Source organism: Salmo salar, chromosome 25 (genome assembly GCF_965601325.2).
Source record: "Salmo salar chromosome 25, fSalSal1, whole genome shotgun sequence".
Lineage (NCBI taxonomy): Eukaryota > Metazoa > Chordata > Actinopteri > Salmoniformes > Salmonidae > Salmo > Salmo salar.
In genome coordinates this window covers 37,922,501-37,937,644 of record NC_138315.1, presented here as the reverse complement: position 1 = coordinate 37,937,644, position 15,144 = coordinate 37,922,501, and the positions used below count along the sequence as shown (strand labels likewise).

At 60.3% G+C, this 15,144-nt stretch overlaps 1 protein-coding gene across 1 annotated transcript in view; it reads right to left on the bottom strand.

Moving 5' to 3' along the window:
• The window catches only part of LOC106586712 (BCL-6 corepressor), a 96,288-nt gene that overhangs the window by 39,811 nt on the left and 41,333 nt on the right, over positions 1-15,144 (bottom strand). Inside the window, exons 7-9 of the mRNA XM_082969238.1 lie at positions 14,793-15,127; positions 11,361-11,710; positions 10,460-10,735 (exon numbers count right to left, since the gene is read on the bottom strand). Of these exons, the coding sequence (XP_082825364.1) occupies positions 10,460-10,735; positions 11,361-11,710; positions 14,793-15,127 (961 nt within the window). The remainder of the gene's footprint in view (positions 1-10,459; positions 10,736-11,360; positions 11,711-14,792; positions 15,128-15,144) is intronic.

The following is a 15,144-nucleotide window of genomic DNA, read 5'->3' as shown; positions in this document are numbered from 1 at the left end:
CGGAGGGAGGGAGGCAGACAGAGGGAGGGAGACAGAGGGAGGGAGGGAGGCAGAGGGAGGCAGAGGGAGGGAGGCAGAGGGAGGGAGGCAGAGGGAGGGAGGGAGGCAGGCAGGCAGACAGACAGACAGAGGAAGGGATGGAGGCAGGCAGACAGAGGGAGGGAAAGAGGGAGGGAGGTGGGCGGACAAACGGAGGGAGGCGGACGGAGGGACGGAGGGAGGCAGGCAGACAGAGGGAGGGAGGCAGGCAGACAGAAGGAGGGAGGGAGGTGGGCGGATGGGCGGGCGGAGGGAGGCAGGCAGACAGAAGGAGGGAGGGAGGCGGGCGGACGGAGGCGGACGGACGGAGAGAGGCAGACGGACGGACGGAGAGAGGCAGACGGACGGACGGAGAGAGGCAGACGGACGGACGGAGAGAGGCAGACGGACGGACGGAGATAGGCAGACGGACGGACGGAGATAGGCGGACGGACGGACGGAGGCAGACGGACGGACGGAGGCAGACGGACAGAGGGAGGGAGGGAGGCAGACGGAGGGAGCGAGGGAGGGTGGCAGACGGAGGGAGGGAGGCAGACGGAGGGAGGGAGGCAGACGGAGGGAGGGAGGCAGACGGAGGGGGGGAGGGAGGCAGACGGAGGGAGGGAGGGAGGCAGACGGAGGGAGGGAGGGAGGCAGACGGAGGGAGGGAGGCAGAGGGAGGAAGGGAGGGAGGCAGACGGAGGGAGGGAGGGAGGCAGACGGAGGGAGGGAGGCGGACGGAGGGAGGGAGGGAGGGAGGCGGACGGAGGGAGGGAGGGAGGCGGACGGAGGGAGGGAGGGAGGCGGACGGAGGGAGGGAGGCGGACGGAGGAGGGCGGACGGAGGAGGGCGGACGGAGGAGGGCGGACGGAGGAGGGCGGACGGAGGAGGGCGGACGGAGGAGGGCGGACGGACGGAGGCAGGCGGAGGGAGGCAGGCAGACGGAGGGAGGCAGGCAGACGGAGGGAGGGAGGCAGACGGAGGGAGGCAGACGGAGGGAGGGAGGGAGGCAGACGGAGGGAGGGAGGGTGGCAGACGGAGGGAGGCAGACGGAGGGAGGCAGGCAGGCAGACGGAGGGAGGGAGGCTACAGACGGAGGGAGGCAGACGGACGGAGACAGACGGAGGGAGGGAGGCAGGCGGACAGACGGAGGGAGGGAGGGAGGCGGACAGACGGAGGGAGGGAGGGAGGCAGGCAGACGGAGGGAGGCAGGCAGGCAGGCAGACGGAGGGAGGCAGGCAGGCAGGCAGACGGAGGGAGGCAGGCAGGCAGGCAGACGGAGGGAGGCAGGCAGGCAGGCAGACGGAGGGAGGCAGGCAGACGGAGGGAGGCAGGCGGACGGAGGGAGGCAGACGGAGGGAGGGAGGCAGACAGACGGAGGGAGGCAGGCAGACGGAAGGGAGGCAGGCAGACGGAGGGAGGCAGGCAGGCAGACGGAGGGAGGCAGGCAGACGGAGGGAGGCAGGCAGACAGACGGAGGGAGGCAGGCAGACGGAGGGAGGCAGACGGAGGGAGGGAGGGAGGCAGACGGAGGGAGGGAGGGAGGAAGACAGAGGGAGGGAGGCAGGCAGACGGAGGGAGGCAGACGGAGGGAGGCAGACGGAGGGAGGCAGGCAGGCAGACGGAGGGAGGGAGGCTACAGACGGAGGGAGGCAGACGGACGGAGACAGACGGAGGGAGGGAGGCAGGCGGACAGACGGAGGGAGGGAGGGAGGCGGACAGACGGAGGGAGGGAGGGAGGCAGGCAGACGGAGGGAGGCAGGCAGGCAGGCAGACGGAGGGAGGCAGGCAGGCAGGCAGACGGAGGGAGGCAGGCAGACGGAGGGAGGCAGGCAGACGGAGGGAGGGAGGCAGACGGAGGGAGGCAGGCAGACGGACGGAGGGAGGCAGACGGACGGAGGCAGGCAGGCAGACGGAGGGAGGCAGGCAGACGGAGGGAGGCAGGCAGGCAGACGGAGGGAGGCAGGCAGACGGAGGGAGGCAGGCAGACGGAGGGAGGCAGGCAGACGGAGGGAGGCAGGCAGGCAGACGGAGGGAGGCAGGCAGGCAGACGGAGGGAGGCAGGCAGGCAGACGGAGGGAGGCAGGCAGGCAGACGGAGGGAGGCAGGCAGGCAGACGGAGGGAGGCAGGCAGGCAGACGGAGGGAGGGAGGGAGGCAGGCAGACGGAGGGAGGGAGGGAGGCAGGCAGACGGAGGGAGGGAGGGAGGCAGGCAGACGGAGGGAGGGAGGCAGGCAGGCAGACGGAGGGAGGGAGGCAGGCAGACGGAGGGAGGGAGGCAGACGGAGGGAGGCAGGCAGACGGAGGGAGGGAGGCAGACGGAGTGAGGGAGGCAGACGGAGTGAGGGAGGCAGACGGAGTGAGGGAGGCAGGGAGGCAGACGGACAGACGGAGGGAGGCAGGCGGACAGACGGAGGGAGGCAGACAGACAGAGGGAGGCAGACTGAGGGAGGCAGACAGACGGGACGGAGGCAGACAGACGGAGGGACGGAGGCAGACAGACGGAGGGACGGAGGCAGACAGACGGAGGGACGGAGGCAGACAGACGGAGGGACGGAGGCAGACAGACGGAGGGACGGAGGCAGACAGACGGAGGGACGGAGGCAGACAGACGGAGGGAGGGAGGCAGACGAGACGGAGGGACGGAGGCAGACAGACGGAGGGACGGAGGCAGACAGACGGAGGGAGGGAGGCAGACAGACGGAGGGAGGGAGGCAGACAGACGGAGGGAGGCTACAGACGGAGGGAGGCAGACGGACGGAGACAGACGGAGGGAGGGAGGGAGGCGGACAGACGGAGGGAGGCGGACAGACGGAGGGAGGGAGGCGGACAAACGGAGGGAGGTAGGCGGACAGACGGAGGGAGGGAGGCGGACAGACGGAGGGAGGGAGGCGGACAGACGGAGGGAGGGAGGCGGAGGGAGGGAGGCAGAGGGAGGGAGAGAGGCAGACGGAGGGAGGGAGAGAGGCAGACGGAGGGAGGGAGAGAGGCAGACGGAGGGAGGGAGAGAGGCAGACGGAGGGAGGGAGGGAGGCAGACGGAGGGAGGGAGGCAGACGGAGGGAGGGAGGCAGACGGAGGGAGGGAGGGAGGCAGACGGAGGGAGGGAGGCAGACGGAGGGAGGGAGGCAGACGGAGGGAGGGAGACGGAGGGAGGGAGGCGGAGGGAGGGAGGCGGAGGGAGGCGGACGGAGGGGGGCGGACGGAGGAGGGCGGACGGAGGAGGGCGGACGGAGGAGGGCGGACGGAGGAGGGCGGACGGACGGAGGCAGGCGGAGGGAGGCAGGCAGACGGAGGGAGGGAGGCAGGCGGAGGGAGGGAGGCAGGCAGACGGAGGGAGGAGGGAGGCAGACGGAGGGAGGGAGGGAGGCGGACGGAGGGAGGCGGACGGAGGAGGGCGGACGGAGGAGGGCGGACGGAGGAGGGCGGACGGAGGAGGGCGGACGGACGGAGCGGGCGGAGGGAGGCAGGCAGACGGAGGGAGGAAGGCAGGCAGACGGAGGGAGGCAGACGGAGGGAGGCAGGCAGACGGAGGGAGGCTGGCAGGCAGACGGAGGGAGGCTGGCAGGCAGACGGAGGGAGGCTGGCAGGCAGACGGAGGGAGGCTGGCAGGCAGACGGAGGGAGGGGAGGCAGACGGAGGGAGGCAGACGGAGGGAGGCAGGCGGAGGCAGACGGGCAGACGGAGGGAGGCTACAGACGGAGGGAGGCAGACGGAGGGAGGTGGACAGACGGAGGGAGGGAGGCGGACAGACGGAGGGAGGGAGGCGGACAGACGGAGGGAGGGAGGCGGACAGACGGAGGGAGGGCGGACAGACGGAGGAAGGGAGGGAGGAGGACAGACGGAGGGAGGCAGACGGAGGAAGGCGGGCAGACGGAGGAGGCAGACAGACGGATGGAGGCAGACAGACGGAGGGAGGCAGACAGACGGAGGGAGGGAGGCAGACAGACGGAGGGAGGGAGGCAGACAGACGGAGGGAGGGAGGAGAGGACGACGGAGGGAGGCACAGACGGAGGGAGGCTACAGACGGAGGGAGGCAGACGGACGGAGGGAGGCAGACGGACGGAGACAGACGGAGGGAGGGAGGTAGGCGGACAGACGGAGGGAGGCGGACAGACGGAGGGAGGAGGCGGACAGACGGAGGGAGGGAGGCGGACAGACGGAGGGAGGGAGGGAGACGGAGGGAGGGAGGCAGACGGAGGGAGGGAGGGAGGCAGACGGAGGGAGGGCAGACAGACGGAGGGAGGGACGCAGACGGAGGGAGGGAGGCAGACGGAGGGAGGCAGACGGAGGGAGGCAGGGAGGCAGACAGACGGGAGGGAGGCAGACGGAGGGAGGGAGGCAGACGGAGGGAGGGAGGCAGACGGAGGGAGGGAGGCAGACGGAGGGAGGGGGGCGAACGGAGGAGGGCGGACGGAGGAGGGCGGACGGAGGAGGGCGGCCGGAGGAGGGCGGCCGGACGGAGGCAGGCGGACGGAGGCAGGCAGACGGAGGGAGGGAGGCAGGCAGACGGAGGGAGGGAGGCAGGCAGACGGAGGGAGGCAGGCAGACGGAGGGAGGCAGGCAGACGGAGGGAGGCAGGCAGACGGAGGGAGGCAGGCAGACGGAGGGAGGGAGGCAGACGGAGGGAGGGAGGGAGGGAGGGACGGAGGGAGGGAGGGAGGTGGCGGAGGGAGGGAGGCGGCGGACGGAGGGAGGGCGGACGGAGGAGGGCGGACGGAGGAGGGCGGACGGACGGAGCGGGCGGAGGGAGGCAGGCAGACGGAGGGAGGGAGGGAGGCAGGCAGACGGAGGGAGGCAGACGGAGGGAGGTGGACAGACGGAGGGAGGGAGGCGGACAGACGGAGGGAGGGAGGCGGACAGACGGAGGGAGGGAGGCAGGACAGACGGAGGGAGGGAGGCGGACAGACGGAGGAAGGAGGGAGGAGGACAGACGGAGGGAGGGAGGCGGAGGGAGGCAGACGGAGGAAGGCGGGCAGACGGAGGGAGGCAGACAGACGGATGGAGGCAGACAGACGGAGGGAGGGAGGCGGACAGACGGAGGGAGGGAGGCGGACGGAGGGAGCGGAGGGAGGGAGGCGGACAGACGGAGGGGGAGGCGGACAGACGGAGGGAGGCGACGGACGGAGGGAGGCTACAGACGGAGGGAGGGAGGCGGAGGGAGGGAGGCTACAGACGGAGGGAGGCAGACGGACGGAGACAGACGGAGGGAGGGAGGGAGGCGGACAGACGGAGGGAGGCGGACAGAGGGACGGAGGCGGACAGAGGGAGGGAGGCGGAGGGAGGCGGACAGACGGACGGAGGGAGGCGGACAGACGGACGGAGGGAGGCGGACAGACGGACGGAGGGAGGGAGGCTACAGACGACGGGAGGGAGGCGGACGGACGGAGGGAGGGAGGGAGGCGGACGGAGGGAGGGAGGCGGACGGAGGGAGGCGGACGGACGGAGGGAGGCAGACGGACGGACGGAGGCAGACGGACGGACGGAGGCAGACGGACGGACGGAGGCAGACGGACGGACGGAGGCAGACGGACGGAGAGAGGGAGGCAGACGGAGAGAGGGAGGCAGACGGAGAGAGGGAGGCAGACGGAGAGAGGGAAGCAGAAAGACATAGGGAGGGAAGCAGAAAGACATAGGGAGGGAAGCAGACAGACATAGGGAGGGAAGCAGACGGACGGAGGGAGGCAGACGGACGGAGGGAGGGAGGCAGACGGACGGAGGGAGGGAGGCAGACGGACGGAGGGAGGGAGGGAGGCAGACGGACGGAGGGAGGGAGGCAGACGGACGGACGGAGGAAGGCAGACGGACGGAGGGAGGAAGGCAGACGGACGGAGGGAGGCAGACGGACGGAGGGAGGCAGACGGACGGAGGGAGGGAGGCAGACGGAGGGAGGGAGGCAGACGGAGGGAGGCGGACGGACGGAGGGAGGCGGACGGACGGAGGGAGGCAGACGGACGGAGGGAGGCAGACGGACGGAGGGAGGCAGACGGACGGAGGGAGGCAGACGGACGGAGGGAGGCAGACGGACGGAGGGAGGCAGACGGACGGAGGGAGGCAGACAGACGGAGGGAGGCAAGCAGACGGAGGGAGGCAAGCAGACGGAGGGAGGCAGACGGAGGGAGGCAGGCGGACGGAGGCAGGCAGGCGGACGGACGGAGGCAGGCAGGCGGACGGAGGCAGGCAGGCGGACGGAGGCAGGCGGACGGACGGAGGCAGACGGACGGAGGGAGGCGGACGGAGGGAGGCGGACGGAGGGAGGCAGACGGACGGACGGAGACGGACGGAGACGGACGGAGGGAGGCAGGCAGACAGAGGGAGGCAGGCAGGCAGACAGAGGGAGGCAGGCAGACAGAGGGAGGGAGGCAGACAGAGGGAGGGAGGCAGACAGAGGGAGGCAGACGGAGGGAGGCAGGCGGACGGAGGCAGGCAGGCGGACGGAGGCAGGCAGGCGGACGGAGGCAGGCAGGCGGACGGAGGCAGGCGGACGGACGGAGGCAGGCGGACGGACGGAGGCAGACGGACGGAGGGAGGCGGACGGAGGGAGGCAGACGGAGGGAGGCAGACGGACGGACGGAGACGGACGGAGGGAGACGGACGGACGGAGGGAGGCAGGCAGACAGAGGGAGGCAGGCAGACAGAGGGAGGCAGGCAGACAGAGGGAGGCAGGCAGACAGAGGGAGGCAGGCAGACAGAGGGAGGGAGGCGGACGGAGGGAGGCAGGCGGACGGAGGCAGGCAGGCGGACGGAGGCAGGTAGGCGGACGGAGGCAGGTAGGCGGACGGAGGCAGGCGGGCGGACGGAGGCAGGCGGGCGGACGGAGGCAGGCGGACGGAGGCAGGCGGACGGACGGAGGCAGACAGACGGACGGAGGCAGACGGACGGACGGAGGCAGACGGACGGAGGGAGACGGACGGAGGGAGACGGACGGAGGGAGGCAGACGGACGGACGGAGACGGACGGAGGGAGGCGGACGGACGGAGGGAGGCGGACGGACGGAGGGAGGCGGACGGAGGCGGAGGGAGGCGGACGGAGGCAGACGGAGGGAGGCAGCTCTACTACACAGCTCTACTAGACCCGGCCCATCACAAGAAAGCTCTACTAGACCCGGCCCATCACAACACAGCTCTACTAGACCCGTCCCATCACAACACAGCTCTACTAGACCCGTCCCATCACAACACAGCTCTACTTGACCCGTCCCATCACAACACAGCTCTACTTGACCCGTCCCATCACAACACAGCTCTACTGGACCAGGCCCATCACAACACAGCTCTACTGGACCCGTCCCATCACAACACAGCTCTACTAGACCCGTCCCATCACAACACAGCTCTACTAGACCTGGCCCATCACAACACAGCTCTACTAGACCCGTCCCATCACAACACAGCTCTACTGGACCAGGCCCATCACAACACAGCTCTACTGGACCTGGCCCATCACAACACAGCTCTACTGGACCTGGCCCATCACAACACAGCTCTGACCACTACTCCAGGGTGGGACAGAACACTGTCCTTCAGAGAAGTACACCACATGATGCAGTCCACACCATGTATCATTCAGATCATCAGCCTACATATGCTGAGGTAACCTCTGGCAAAAGACACCCAGAACAATCAGAGATAGGAGAGGTGCACCAACTACTGCAACTAATATGCAGACTACTGAGCTAGACAGACCCTTTAATTCACACACACACACACACACACACACACACACACACACACACACGGTTGCAGATCGCATTGTACTTATTTTTTGTGCAATCTTATTCCATTCTTATTCATTTGTTTACAACTATTCTTAATTTTATTGGCACTGGTATTATAGTAGTGTATGTATGTATGTATGTATGTATGTATGTATGTATGTATGCATGCATGTATGTATGTATGTATGTATGTATGTATGTTATTATTTTCAATGTACTTTACTCAAACCAGTGAATATCACTTATTATAAATGAGATCATTAACTATCAGCTCTTGGAATATCCAGGGCCTATACTCTTCACATTTTGGTTATAAAACAACAAATCCAGAATTGATTAAAAACATCAAGGGACAGGACATCATAATCCTACTGGAAACATGGTGTCGTGGAGACATAGATACTCAGTGTCCCTCAGGCTATAGAGAAAGTTTACTACCATCAATCAAACATAAAAATGTTCAACGGGGCCGAGACTCAGGTGGAATCATCATTTGGCATAAGCAGGACTTAGCACTGAATGAAATGAAAAAAAGGTACCAGTCACATTTGGCTAAAACTTAAAAGATACAATCTACTGTGACAATGATGTATACATATGTGCAGCTTATGCTCCTCCTTCAGATTCACCATATTATGATGATCAGTTTTTCCACAATCTCTACACAGAAATCGTTACATTTCAGGCAGAGGGTAAAGTGCTTCTTTGTGGAGATTTCAATGCAAGAACAGGTTCTGAGCCTGACTACACGGATGCGGGAGGTAACCACCACATATTTGGACACCCCTCCTTGTACAGTAGCCCTATTATAAATAATAGGAACAGTCCTGACCAAATACTGAACAAAAATGGGAAGGAGTTAGTGCATCTCTGTCGAGCCTTAGGCCTGTACATGCTTAATGGTAGAATCAGAGGGGACTCTTTAGGTCAGTTTACTTACTGCTCAGCTCTTGGGACAAGTGTAGTCGATTATGCCATCACTGACATTGACCCCTCCTCCATTAGTGCATTCACTGTCAGACCACAGACACCATTGTCAGATCACAGTCAGATCAACGTGTTTCTGAAGAAATTAACCGGCAATACTCATTCAAAAAAACAGCCCAATAAACTCTACAACATAAACCCATCGTACAGATGGGCTCCAAACAGTGCAGAGAGATTCATTGAAACGTTGAACTCAAATGAAATGATGAACTCTATACAGTTTTTCAATAACTCACAATACCAAAACAATAAAGATGGTGTCAATTCGGCAACTCAAAACATCAACTGCATATTCCAAAAAGCAGCATCGAAAGCAAATTTGAGAAAACCAAAGAAATGCAACATCAGAAACAAAATGTTTCTGATAAATGGTTTGATAATGAATGTAAAACAATCAGAAAACACCTAAGACAAATGTCAAATGAAAAACATAAGCAGCAAAACAACCCAGAGCTACGATATGAATACTTTGAAACTCAAACAGTATAAACAAACGCTGAAACGCAAGAAATTGAATTATACCAACAAGACACTTGATGAATTTGAAAACGCAATTGACCAAAATCAGTTCTGGGACATGTGGAACAATTTAAGCACAACAAAGCCACAAGAATTAGCCATACAAGATGTAGGAATTTGGAAAACTTATTTTGATAATCTATACAAAAACATCCCACAAAAAGACTTACAACAGAACCAATTAGAAATTTAAGAAAAATGGAACATCCTTGAATCAGTCATTAAAAACAACCAAAATCCATTAGATTACCCAATAACCCAACAAGAACAAAATGAAAAGCTCAAATCTATTAAATCAAAGAAGGCTTGTGGTCTAGACAACATCAGAAATGAAATGCTGAAAAACAGCACACCTGAGTTGCAAAATGCTGTGCTTAAACTGTTCAACATGGTTTTAACTTCTGGCTGCTTCCCTGATGTCTGGAACCAGGGGCTCATCTCCCCTATCCACAAAAGTGGAGACAAATCAGACCCCAATAATTACAGGGGAATTTGCATAAACAGTAACTTGGGAAAGGTTTTCTGTAGCATTTTGAATTCAAGAATTCAAACCTTTCTTCAAGAAAAAAATGTAATAAGTAAATGTCAAATTGGCTTTCTCCCTAACCATCGCACTACTGACCATATACACCTTACACACACTAATTAATAACGTCCACCAAAAAAAAGAGGGCAAAATCTTTGCTTGCTTTATTGACTTTAAAAAAGCATTTGATTCTATTTGGCACAAAGGGCTATTCTACAAAATTCTCCAAAGTGGGCTTGGTGGTAAGGTGTATGACTTAATAAAATGTATGTACAGAGCGGAGACAGAGGGAGAGCGGAGACAGAGGGAGAGCGGAGACAGAGGGAGAGAGGAGACAGAGGGAGAGAGGAAACAGAGAGAGAGAGGAGACAGAGGAGACAGAGAGAGAGGGAGGAGACAGAGAGAGAGGGAGGAGACAGAGAGAGAGGGAGGAGACAGAGAGAGAGGGAGGAGACAGAGAGAGAGAGGAGACAGAGAGGGAGGAGACAGAGAGAGAGGGAGGAGACAGAGAGAGAGGGAGGAGACAGAGAGAGAGGGAGGAGACAGAGAGAGAGGGAGGAGACAGAGAGAGAGGGAGGAGACAGAGAGAGAGGGAGGAGACAGAGAGAGAGGGAGGAGACAGAGAGAGAGGGAGGAGACAGAGAAAGAGAGGAGACAGAGAGAGAGGAGACAGAGAGAGAGAGTTTGTCTTACCTCGTATCCGAGCCGTGCCGCTCTCTGTAACAACGTCTCTCCAGCATTCTTGTTCACGATTAGTCTCCGTGCCTCAGGGGGGATGGGCCGCACCACAGGAGGCTCAGCAGGGGGTGCCCTCGTCACCCCTGCTTTCTCTGGTGGGACAGTCCCACTGCCGTTCAACAGGGGGGGTAGGGAGAGGGGCCGCGTTGCGGGGGAACAGGGCTTGACCGGAGAGCCGAGGTAATGGAGGGGAGAAGAGGGTCTTTTCCTCCGAGCACACTGCTCACTGACCTGACAGGAGGAGGAGGGGTTAGAGAGAACTCACACACACATTCCAATTAACTACTCACAGACAAACAACTGCTCACAGACAAAGCTGTTCCCTCTCACAACGTGTGTGTGTGTACCCCCAGTGGTATTGGAGACGGAGCAGCTGTCGCTATCCGGGCGAGGTGAGAGCAGAAAACAACAACCTCTTTTTCCTTTGCAAATCAGGCGCTTCAGATGCTTTGCCGCGGCTGCCACATTCCTGTGTGTGTGTGTGTGTGTGTAATTGAGTCCTCACCGCCAAGTCTACTGCTGAAAAGCTCCAGGGTTTTCTCGTTATGTAAAGAATGCGCGTACACACGGTGTTGGCATTGTTTTACACAATAACACACACTTCAAGCTGGAGATAAACACACACACACACACACCACAGGGAGTTTTCCAGGGCAGAAAAGGGTCAGAGAAGCAGCAGCCCTCTAGATATTGTAAAGGTATTTCATCTCTCGCTCGGTCTTATTCCCTCTCTCCATCTCCCTTCGTACTCCTTTTCTCTTTCACTTCCTCCCTCCTCTTGCCACCGCAATCCACTTCCTGTCACCTTTCCAGCCTGTTAAATCTGGAATCTGAATGCTGACACCACCACTCTCACCTTGTCCACCAGAGCTGCTCCCAGATCAGTGCTGCCGTGCTGGTTGCTAGCTCCATTCAGCAGCTCTCTCCTCCGCTCCATCTCCCTCTCCCTCTCCCTCTGGCTGGTGTGTTTGGTCTTGCACGGCCGCTTGCCTTTGGGTTTGTCCATGTCACCATGACGACGGAGCTTGAGAGAGGTGGTGTCTCCGGTGGGGGGCTCTGGGGCAGAGGGGAGGGGGAACTGACCCACAGTCTTCACCCCCACCCCTCCTCTCCTGGGCTCCTTGGATCCCCGGTCACAGCCTGGTCCCATCAAGGGCCCCTGGGGGGCCGATCTGTCCCTCTGCTGGGTCAAAGGGAGTAATCCAACTACAGGACAGAGAGGGAGAGAAATAATGCAGGTTACAGAGAGACAGAGGGCCTGAAGGTTAGGGGCGAGGAGATAAAGACCCTGAAGGTTAGGGGCGAGGAGACAGAGACCCTGAAGGTTAGGGGTGAGGAGACAAAGACCCTGAAGGTTAGGGGCGAGGAGACAGAGACCCTGAAGGTTAGGGGCGAGGAGACAGAGACCCTGAAGGTTAGGGGTGAGGAGATAGAGACCCTGAAGGTTAGGGGCGAGGAGACAGAGACCCTGAAGGTTAGGGGCGAGGAGACAGAGACCCTGAAGGTTAGGGGCGAGGAGACAGAGACCCTGAAGGTTAGGGGCGAGGAGACAGAGACCCTGAAGGTTAGGGGCGAGGAGACAGAGACCCTGAAGGTTAGGGGCGAGGAGACAAAGAGCCTGAAGGTTAGGGGCGAGGAGACAGAGACCCTGAAGGTTAGGGGCGAGGAGGCAGAGACCCTGAAGGTTAGGGGCGAGGAGACAGAGACCCTGAAGGTTAGGGGCGAGGCGACAGAGACCCTGAAGGTTAGGGGCGAGGAGACAGAGACCCTGAAGGTTAGGGGCGAGGAGACAGAGACCCTGAAGGTTAGGGGCGAGGAGACAGAGACCCTGAAGGTTAGGGGCGAGGAGACAGAGACCCTGAAGGTTAGGGGCGAGGAGACAGAGACCCTGAAGGTTAGGGGCGAGGTGACAGAGACCCTGAAGGTTAGGGGCGAGGAGACAGAGACCCTGAAGGTTAGGGGCGAGGAGACAGAGACCCTGAAGGTTAGGGGCGAGGAGACAGAGACCCTGAAGGTTAGGGGCGAGGAGACAGAGACCCTGAAGGTTAGGGGCGAGGAGACAGAGGGCCTGAAGGTTAGGGGCGAGGAGACAGAGACCCTGAAGGTTAGGGGCGAGGAGACAGAGACCCTGAAGGTTAGGGGCGAGGAGACAGAGACCCTGAAGGTTAGGGGCGAGGAGACAGAGACCCTGAAGGTTAGGGGCGAGGAGACAGAGACCCTGAAGGTTAGGGGCGAGGAGACAGAGACCCTGAAGGTTAGGGGCGAGGAGACAGAGACCCTGAAGGTTAGGGGCGAGGAGACAGAGACCCTGAAGGTTAGGGGCGAGGAGACAGAGACCCTGAAGGTTAGGGGCGAGGAGACAGAGACCCTGAAGGTTAGGGGCGAGGAGACAGAGACCCTGAAGGTTAGGGGCGAGGAGACAGAGACCCTGAAGGTTAGGGGCGAGGTGACAGAGACCCTGAAGGTTAGGGGCGAGGAGACAGAGACCCTGAAGGTTAGGGGCGAGGAGACAGAGACCCTGAAGGTTAGGGGCGAGGAGACAGAGACCCTGAAGGTTAGGGGCGAGGAGACAGAGGGCCTGGAGGTTAGGGGCGAGGAGACAGAGACCCTGAAGGTTAGGGGCGAGGAGACAGAGACCCTGAAGGTTAGGGGCGAGGAGACAGAGACCCTGGAGGTTAGGGGCGAGGAGACAGAGACCCTGGAGGTTAGGGGCGAGGAGACAGAGACCCTGGAGGTTAGGGGCGAGGAGACAGAGACCCTGAAGGTTAGGGGCGAGGAGACAGAGACCCTGAAGGTTAGGGGCGAGGAGACAGAGACCCTGAAGGTTAGGGGCGAGGAGACAGAGACCCTGAAGGTTAGGGGCGAGGAGACAGAGACCCTGAAGGTTAGGGGCGAGGAGACAGAGACCCTGAAGGTTAGGGGCGAGGAGACAGAGACCCTGAAGGTTAGGGGCGAGGAGACAGAGACCCTGAAGGTTAGGGGCGAGGAGACAGAGACCCTGAAGGTTAGGGGCGAGGAGACAGAGACCCTGAAGGTTAGGGGCGAGGAGACAGAGACCCTGAAGGTTAGGGGCGAGGAGACAGAGACCCTGAAGGTTAGGGGCGAGGAGACAGAGACCCTGAAGGTTAGGGGCGAGGAGACAGAGACCCTGAAGGTTAGGGGCGAGGAGACAGAGACCCTGAAGGTTAGGGGCGAGGAGATAGAGACCCTGAAGGTTAGGGGCGAGGAGACAGAGACCCTGAAGGTTAGGGGCGAGGAGACAGAGACCCTGAAGGTTAGGGGCGAGGAGACAGAGACCCTGAAGGTTAGGGGCGAGGAGACAGAGACCCTGAAGGTTAGGGGCGAGGAGACAGAGACCCTGAAGGTTAGGGGCGAGGAGACAGAGACCCTGAAGGTTAGGGGCGAGGAGACAGAGACCCTGAAGGTTAGGGGCGAGGAGACAGAGACCCTGAAGGTTAGGGGCGAGGAGATAAAGATCTATTAGCTCTCTATGTGTGCTGATTTATTAATGAGGATGAACATCTGTCTGGGAGGCACACACACAAACACATTTTGCAACAGACTAAACGTTTTCCACAGCGTAATGAATACACCCCAGGTAATCCCCTTTCTTACTCTCCTTCTCTAATCCCCCACTCTTTCTTAATCTATTCATCTCTCACTTTTTCTCAGCTATGGTGTGAGCACAGGGAAAGCCCTACCTTAACAGTCCTTCGTTCTGTTTCTCTTTATATCTCTCTATTTGACTGGCCTCGAGGGGAAACAGTCATTCATCACGTTAGTCACATTACACCTGCCCCCATATTTTGAATTGGCATGCGCACATGCTCTCCTTCAAACACTCTCTCCCCTCAAGCTAGGCACACTACTCATAATGCTATGTGTTCTCCAGAGCTCTTCAACCCGGAGAGAGAGAACCACAGGGACAGCCTTTCTAACACCCTAAAGAGATGTCCACAGGCCCCCTGGACCCAGAAGGAAGTGTCCTACATCCCTTCATGTCCCTGAACCCTGGTAGGATGACCACACTGCTAACAGAGAGGAAGTGACATCACAAAGCACATTGATATTGAAGGCTAAACCATAAAGAGCAGAGATTCACTTCTGTGGTTTCAACACCACCATCAAGGAGGAGATTTTAAGGGTCCAGATAAAGGAAATGGGACATCTTACCACAAGACTGCTCTATACTGTATCCAGCAGCAGTAACAGCCCACCATCACTGGCGACTAGGCAACAGAAAAATCACAATCACAGACAGACAGACTGCAACCTTCAGTGTGCCTACCGCGTTTAGCATCTCCGTTAGCCAGCATCTCTCTGGCCCAGCTCTTCGTGATCTCTGGTTTCTGTGGCAGAGGTTTCACTTCCAGGTCAACCTTGAACTTCCTGTCCCGCGGGGGCGGGGCTTGGGCACGGGTCCGGGGCAGGGAGGAAGGGCTGTGATGTGATGACCACGCCTCCTCTTTGACCTCTGGTCTCTCGGGGGAGGAGGCGGTGGGCTTGCGGAGGCAGAGCCCCTTCAGCTCAATACACACCTTAAGCTTCCTGACCTCTTCATCATCATCATCATCATTACTAGTAGGAGCCGTAGGCAGCACACAGACATCTGAAGACCCAGAAAGTGGAGGTTAGTGGAG